Source organism: Bidens hawaiensis, unplaced genomic scaffold (genome assembly GCF_021521415.1).
Source record: "Bidens hawaiensis isolate Kalapana, Puna unplaced genomic scaffold, B.hawaiensis_p1.1 tig00031470_1, whole genome shotgun sequence".
Taxonomy (NCBI): domain Eukaryota; kingdom Viridiplantae; phylum Streptophyta; class Magnoliopsida; order Asterales; family Asteraceae; genus Bidens; species Bidens hawaiensis.
The window spans coordinates 214,574-223,363 of NW_027495304.1; the positions used below are offsets into that span (position 1 = coordinate 214,574).

The following is an 8,790-nucleotide window of genomic DNA, read 5'->3' on the forward strand; positions in this document are numbered from 1 at the left end:
ACACCTGTTGGTGTTGGGAACCCCAATGCGCCGTGCGCTGGCGACGGTATGGCGTTGAATTGGGCAATCGTTCCCCTACCCAAGATCATATTGTGGCATGAAGTGGTGGGCAAGACCAAGAAGTTGACAACTTCGGCTCGCTTGTGTTTCTCATCCCCCATGGTTAGTTCAAATTGTATTTGACCTAGGGGATGAATAATTTCATTTGAAACACCAGAGATTGGTGCATTCACAATTTCAAGCCTTGCTTGGTCTGCTGGATCCAGTTTCCTGAAACATTGCTCATACATGATGTCTGATTCACTGCCAGTGTCCACCAGGACTTTTGACACTTCATAATGAGCAATGTATGTAGTGATGACAAGAGGACTGCTGATAGAAGGGCCTCCCCTGATTCTTGGGAAGATTACTTGTTGCTCGCGCCAATCTCCTTGGATTTGCGCGCTTCTCTTTCTTGATATTTGCCCTTGCCTTCCTCCCTCGGCTACACAGATTCTTTTGAACTTTTTGCTGGCTGAGGCTCCTTCTGGTTGTTCATTTTCTGGTCTTGAGTTTTTCACCAGGTGAGCCAGCTTGCCTGATTTCACATCTTTTTCAATTGCATCCTTCAAGTGGTGGCATGCATCAGTGTTATGTCATGTGGACTTGTGAAACTCACAGTACTTGCCACTGTTTGATGGTCCCTTGTAGTGTAGTGGCTTGGGGCTTTTGAACTGGACATTCTCAGTGCTTAACACTTGTGAAGGCGTTTTAGTGAGGGGAGTCCATATTCTTGGCAGAGGTCTGTTAGGATCTCTGCCCCCTTCCCTCTTATCACCTTCTCCGCGATTACGAATGTCTTTTTGGGGCTGGGGTGAGCTTGGTTGCGCCTGCTTTTCTGCGGGAGAAAAACTGGTTTGTTGCAACCTGGACCATACAGAGTTCTGTTTGCCTCTTCTTTCGTTGTTGCGCGGTGCCTCTGCTTGATGCCCTCTTTCTCTTGCTCTATCTTGGGCAATTTGTTTTTCATTTCTCGCGAAAACTCGCGATGCTTCCATTAGCTTGGCCCAAGTGGTTGGCATGCCATCTCTGCTCACGAGAGCTCTGCGGAGTTGATCACTGCGCGCGCCTTGTATAAAGGCCACGCGCAAAGGTTGCTCAGTGATACCTCCGATTGCCAGAGACTCCTGATTGAAACGAGTTATGTAGTCTTCAATCGTTTCATCATTCCTGCGCACGCAGTGCATGATGTCATCAGGGTCGCGCGTGTGTCTGCGCTGCTGTACGAACTTTTCCAATAGTTCCTCGAACCCATCGATTTGCCCAGTCGGCAAGCTTTCGAACCAGACACGCGCCGCGCCCGTGAGGCAGCGAGCAAACATGTGACACCATGTTGGCATCGTCCAGCTTTCTAGGTTTCCAGTGTTGTAAAAACCTTGTAAGAAATCGTCTGGATCTGTTGTGCCGTCATATTTGCCCAAAGCACTTGGCATTTTGGTTTTGTGCTGAATGGGAGCCTTCGCGATGCGCTCAGTGAATTTTGAATGTTTCACCAAGATGGCTGGCCTGTACGGTGTGGTTACGTCCACTTGCCCTCTCACTGGTGGGCTGTATGGTGTGTACAGATCTATGTCGGCTTTAGCTCCAGGCGTCACGTTCATGTGCGCGCGGAGCTTTGAGCCTCCTGCATGAGTATCTCGCGTCTTCCTCATGCTGTGCACTTCTTCATCACTAAACTCAGCGTGTTCAGTGTGAACAGAGTGACCCTCTTCCGGCGCGCGCGCCCTTTTTGTTCCATGAACGGTTTGCTTGTCAAACGCTAGCCTTTGTGTTAAGTCGGCTAACTTTTTGTGTTTGACCATCTCATTGTACTTGTCCATTAGACGTCGTTGCTCGTTTATGAGCCATTCTTTAGGGTCATTGGTTTCATCTTCTGGACCCATTGGTCCTTTTTGTTTCGCGCCGGTAAGATTTTGGAACGTGAGATCGTCTGGAGGAGTTTCAGTCTGGCTATGAGGAGTTGTAATGAAGGGATGGTTACTAGTGGTACGCGTAGAATCACGCGGCACCCTCAGAAACTGCTGTCCCCCATTAACATCCTCACGCTCAATATCCTCCAAAACTTGATCGACGTTACGAACACCAGAAACCATGGTGAAAAATTTTTTTTAGAGAACTGATGAGATTTTGTTGCCGTTGTAACAGGTGATGGCGCCAATGAAGAAACGTGGATCGACTTACTGGTAGACAATCAACTTTCCTCGGGTGTGATTATGCTATTTCACCGATGGTTCTCTGGGATCTGGATTCTTCCACCTACAAAATGAACAGCACCGTAAACTTACCCCTCAGAAAGGGACAGAGGGGTCCTCTTTGGGGTAACCCTCCGGTGTGAGAATAAGAGTTTGTAGGAGAAGATAATAATCTGAGAGTAAGGAAATTGGAGTGTATTGCTTAATATAGCTTAATACTGTGTAATAGGGCATACCTCTCCTTGTGGAGTTGATGTGGTATTTATAGTGCTAGGGTTTCCAATGATTGGGCTCAGACCCAATTAGGGCCTTTTTGGCCTCCTCCTATTGCTTCGCGCCACGTGTCCTTGGGACACCTGGTGCTTTCTCATTGATTAATTGCACATGGGTCTTGCTGAGTTATCCACCTTTCATTGGCAGCTGTCAACATCAGCATATTCTTATTCCTTAAAAAGATACCTTCTGGAAGGTTGTCTGACGTGCACAATCAAGGTTGTCCTTATCCTGATTTGGATAAGAACGAGGTTGATTATGTGCATGTGTGATATGCGCCTATCCTGAGGATGCGCGAGGTCTTCTCTTTATTCTCACGCGCAGATGTTTCATGCGCAGATGTGATATGCACAAACATGTGATATGCGCCACGCGCAGATGCGCCACGCGCAAATGTGATATGCGTGAGCATGTGATATGCGTCACGCGCGGATGCGCCACGCGCAGATGTGATATGCGTGAGCATATATGGTGCGTGAGCATGTGATACGCGTGAGCATATGTGATGCGTGAGCATATGTGATGCCTGAGCATATGTGATGCCTGAGCATATGTGATATGCGTCATGCGCATAGGTTTTGGCTTTGTGCCTTCATAATGTCTTGATTTCAAGCCTCTTATCTATATCTTGTGGGTTGACCCGCCTCGCTCGGTGTTGAGGCGGGTACATACCTCTTCAAAATGCATGATAAGTCTTCATTTAAGAATAAAACAATCTGGCGGCTTGAGAGAATCTAGGGAGCTTTCGTTTATATATATTTAAGATAGACTTTTTTCTTTCTTTATTACTAAATAAAATAATAATAATAATAATAATAATAATAATAATAATAATAATAATAGTAATAATTCATGTACGATGAATTGTTAGTTGGGCTTTTTCATGAGTAAACATTACCCCAACATGATCATATGATCATGGCAGCTCTAGACCTTCTGGTTTCTTTCTTTCTTTCATATCTTTATTTATATTATTAGGTTTCGTAGTATGAACATGGTTCTTATGCAAGTGTCAGACAACACCAGACTATGTAGTTAGAGTCAAACCGTGTTATCTGTTGGCTCTAAACATGTGAGAACTCATTATTGTCATATAAAATAAAGAATTTAAATTGTATAATTACTTTACTTGTATATATAATTACTTTACTTGATTCTCACGTTTAGCACGCTAATTTCATTTGTATTGGATCAAAACCCTTAATAAGTAATTAAGTATAGTTTAATTCTTTGGAATGAAACTGTTCTATTTACGTTGTTGTCCATTCGTAGTAACCGTGAAGAACCAAGCAGTGTCAATAGTGGGAATCAAGCTTATAATATATATAGTTTAATTTTCACATAAACAAGTTTAAACATTGATATCTTATTCATCTTAGTAGAACACAAGTGTAAATTAATAGATTATATTAATTACAATTGTATATAATTAACGGTGTCCGAAAAACTCATTTTTCACTAATTTTCCAACACCAAGAATCCATTCAAAAAAGGAGAAAACAAGAAGTACTGATTTACAAACTAACGATTTACAAACCAACCAGAACACAATGACAACAACCAAAATCAAAATTAAACCAATCAATATGATCATAAATGCCTGGCATGAATCGCTTGAACTCTGTTTGTCCATTTCCACATCTCGTTGTCTCAAGCTATGGTGATTTATTCCCTAGATAACAGAAGGAAAAATAATGGCATTAGCAACTATTTATATCTACAAAATGTTTCTGCATAAATGTTTAAAAATTATGGAGGTTGAAATGCAAAGTTTATTGATTAAATGCTTACTATAGATCGCGTTACGCAGTTGCTATCAGGAATGCCCCATTCCTGGAAATGCTTCTTATACTTGTCCATGAATGTCAGAATCTTTGATTCCGCGTCCACCTCATTGCATATTTGAAAACATAAACTTGCTATGCCGCTCAATGACTTATTCGAGCTTCTGCTCAGCGTAAAAGAGGTGACTTTTTCCCCAACTACCACCTCCTTGAATAACTTCTTAAAACCGCGCAGGTTGCTTGGCAACGTATCCCAATCTAACAGGTTGATCCTTGTCAGATTTAAGCATTTGCATCACCTCAAGCTAAAGGACAATAGGATACAGAGGTAGAAGTTCCTTACCAGACCTATGAGTGAAAAATCCATGTACTAACATAGGAAATTCATACCCTGAAATCTTCACGTTAAAATCCTGCAAATTTATATTCTAATCTTGAGACACGTCGGTAAAACGAGTAGGAGATGTAAGAAATGCTTTTCTTTTTTCTTTGTACGGAAAATTATTACACCCCAATTTTTTTTCTCATCTTCCACTAAACTTTGGTCCGCCAATGATCAACTTAATTTTATCCACCTTGGGACTTCAACTGTCACCCTTTGGTGAGGATTAATGGTGAGGATTTCTAGTTGTCAACTTATTTGTGAGAGGCAAGAACATGAGAGACTTTATATACTCTACACACTCAAAACACAATAAAGTTTTCTAGAAACAACATGATGAATTTCAGGTTTGGTGATCTAGTACAACTGCTTTTGTTAGGAGACAGTATCAAGCACACACTTTATATATCATATATTCTACATGTTCTTTGCTTTCTCTTTACATCAATTGTATGTGAGTGATAGTTAAGGCTTGGATACTTATGGTCTTAGGTTCATGTGGTTGATGGTTAAGGCTTGGACACTTACTTTCCCATAGTGATGAGTTTCCTCGATGGTGTGCTTGGGTGAGTCAGACCTAGAGCGTCTCCAGAAAGACTAACTTGGGTAATGAGGGTAGTTCAAATCGCTGCTATAAAAATATTTGTATTTGGATTGTAAGTCCTTTAAATTGTGTGTTTTTCAATTCTTATTGTATTTTATTCTAAATATGCGAACGTATCCCTACACTACCTACAACAACAAAATATAATATATCAACCAAAGATTGAAAAATATCTTCTGGTCATACCTCATCAAACAGTAACTTATTTCTCGCAATTAGAGACCCACTATGTGTCTTTGTCATTTTCCTGACTCGAAATTGTGACTCGTTCAAGAAAACCATTCCTCGAGCAATTCCAACAACTATTTTGATCCTAGTAACCAGTGGAAGTCTTGCTATAGTTCCTATACTCATGAAAGATTAGTTCTTCCGTTAAGTTGGCATTATTTCAGTTTTGAGTTTGGTCTAGAGTTATGCTACTAACCGCTACGAAGGAGATCCTCAAAATTTCCGTTGCACATGTATTCATACACAAGGTAGAGATCTCTACCACATTTACAATATCCTATGACTTGAACAAGATTGGGATGTTGAAACTCTTTGTACATCTGCAGATCAAACTGCATTTAAAAGAGATCAAAATTTTAAAATATGCTGTCACATGATTAAGATATATGCAAGAACACCATGTAGATTTGAATAGGAGTCATATGTACGCACACCATCTAACATCTCGTCCCATACCGTTTCAAATAGCCGTTTGGATAGAAGTCGGACGACCGTTTTTACCAAAAATTAAAAGTTTGTCTGTTTATGGTCATAATGGCCATCTGGATATTGTTCTAACGGTCATTCTAGACCATAATTTTCAAAGTTTGAGCCCCTATAGTCAGAAAGGCCATCAGGATATTATGCAAACGACAGTTCTGACCAATAATGTTAATAGTTTGACTTTTCTTGGTCTACACACCCGTCTGAATGTTTTGTGGATGGCCGACGTATGATGGTGTTACTATAGCATGACCCATTTAAATTTCCATAGAAAAAAAGCTGAAAATACAATGGATAAGACTTACATGTTTGTAGCCATCAAGGTTTCTAACCGCAATGGGTGATCCAGTATTAAGCCAACCTCTGTAAACAGTTCCATTAAACCCAAAACCCAACCTTCTATGCCAACCAAAGTGCCCAGTGTCATCTTCCAATTCACCATATGCGTACTGTTCTACTTTTCTAGTCACAAGTTTCCGAGGTTTTATAAGCATTTCACCATGATAGCTACCACCTCTGTTGACTATAGTGCGCTGATTCGTTTCTTCAAGATTGTTTTGTACGCTTTTGTGTCTTTGCTCTAAAAATTTGATAAAAATGAACCATGTAAGTGCATATTTTAAAAGTATTGTCAAATAAAAATAAAACAATCAGTGGCGGACGCAGGGAATTTTCATGGGAGGCGATTAGAGTGCTACATCAAAATTTTAAGAGGGGCGATCGAGATTTTTGTGTATAAAATAAAATCACTTAAATTTGTTTTTTTTTAATAGAGGGCAACTACCTCCCATACTATGTATGTTCGTCCGCCAATTATTTTCATGTACATAGTTTCTTGGTACAGATAGAACCAAAAGAAAGCAATAAAGTTATCAACTTCTTCATATGGTATGACTCGGTATTTTTTTATCATGTAATTAATTTGATTTTTAGACTGGTATAAGTAGTACTTTTCTGTTCATAAGAATATGAAAACACAATTAATAAATAAGAACATAGAATACTAAAAGATTATAAATTTGTATACCAGAGTTAGGTTTGCTCTCAGGAACAAGATACTTAAGAATCTTGGAAGGAAAACCCATTCCGCCTGGTAACATAGCCGACATATTAGCTTTCTCTTGTTGTTCCAGTAAGTCCTGAAGTAATTCTACAACTTCAGTCATTGAAGGGCGTTCTTTGGTAAAACCACAAACACAACGATCTGCGATTTTAGCAAACCCTCTTAAGCATCTTTTCCTAATAGTTCCTCTGATATTAATATCAACCATTTGGTCTAATTTTCGGTCTTTTATGCATTTTTGAGCCCACCGTACCAAACTACAATGATCCTCTCCGTTGCGTTCATCCACTGCAAGCCTCCCAGATAGCAATTCAAACAATACAACCCCAAATGCATAGACATCTGTTTTTGTTGTCAGTTTGCTTGTATAGTAATACTCTGGATCAAGATAACCGAATGTGCCTTTAACACTGGCATCAAGATATGACAATGACTGATTAGTTGGGCGTATTTTTGACAACCCAAAATCTGAAATCATAGCTTCCCATTTCTCATCCAAAAGAATGTTCGAACTCTTCACATCACGATGTATGATTTCTTGATGGGTACCAACACCAGTGTGAAGGTAAATCAATCCAAGTCCAGCATCTATGCCTATCTTCAATCGTTGAACCCAACTTAACGGTGTTGTAGCTTTATGTAAATGATAATATAGGGTTCCATTGGACATATATTTATAAACAAGAATCATCTCCTTGTTATCATCACAAAAACCAATCAGAGATACCAAGTGACGGTGACGCAGCTGAGAAAGCATCTGAAGTTCGGCCTTAAACTCAGGTTCCCCCTGGTTCGACATTGAATCCAACCGTTTAACGGCAACATTATGATTACCTTCTTTACTGCAAAGTTGACCACGGTACACTTTTCCAAATCCTCCATGTCCAATGATCTGGTTTTCATCAAAATCATTGGTCGCGTCTCGAATTTCTACAAGTGAAAAATGATGGCATGTTTGTGCAAATGCTAGTGATGGCAATTTGTCAGTATCACTAGTTGTAGAGGACATAATCTTGGCTAGTTAGTAAGATATCGGTAGTTACATCTCAAAAAGAAATCACATAGAAGAGTAAGAAGCTACAGGTGTATTCCCCAAACACAACTGCCATATTCTATGTAGTTTTATATTAATAACCATTCAAACCATTACAATAAAGTGGCAGGCAAATGAGCAACAAGCGGCCATTGATGTCACCTCATGCCCGTTGGTTGGCCCAACAAGGATGATCTCCTTCCTCCACAATTTACATATATAACTTATATATTTAAGGGAAAATGTCCAAATCAATAGTTTATTGATGTCATATCATTTCACTATCAGTTAAATAAATTTCCTTGTTATCTCCACCATCATAGAAATTCCGTAGTTATATTTGTATCATCCGTGGCTCCAAAAAGGCCGGCCATAACAATCGTAAACAATGGTTATCGTTTGTTTTTCTTTTGGCAATTTAATGTTTGGACATACTCATTGGCTAGAGTACCCTCAGTGGATTAATTTTGTTTATGTCATAATCAAATCCACATCCAACTATATTTAAACACTTAATCAAAAGGACAAAGTTAAATCCATTGTTTTCAAAGACAAAATTTACAAGAATTCTTCAAGTGATGAAGATGATGTTAAACATATACATATATATGGAATAAGCTAGATTAATCATTTGTTATTTCCCTAAGAATGTATTATGTAATCATGATAGGAGCTTACTGGTTAATATCTCTAACAAACTGGTATCAGA

General features: G+C 39.5%; 1 protein-coding gene across 1 annotated transcript in view; it reads right to left on the reverse strand.

The window, feature by feature from the left end:
- The window catches only part of LOC143582143 (uncharacterized), a 32,817-nt gene extending 24,286 nt beyond the window's left edge, over positions 1 to 8,531 (reverse strand). The window contains exons 1-7 of the mRNA XM_077064775.1: positions 7,013 to 8,531; positions 6,291 to 6,565; positions 5,699 to 5,834; positions 5,461 to 5,618; positions 4,632 to 4,701; positions 4,296 to 4,546; positions 4,105 to 4,176 (exon numbers count right to left, since the gene is read on the reverse strand). Of these exons, the coding sequence (XP_076920890.1) occupies positions 4,105 to 4,176; positions 4,296 to 4,546; positions 4,632 to 4,701; positions 5,461 to 5,618; positions 5,699 to 5,834; positions 6,291 to 6,565; positions 7,013 to 8,057 (2,007 nt within the window). The 5' untranslated portion in view covers positions 8,058 to 8,531. The remainder of the gene's footprint in view (positions 1 to 4,104; positions 4,177 to 4,295; positions 4,547 to 4,631; positions 4,702 to 5,460; positions 5,619 to 5,698; positions 5,835 to 6,290; positions 6,566 to 7,012) is intronic.
- Between the last annotated feature and the right edge of the window lie 259 nt (positions 8,532 to 8,790).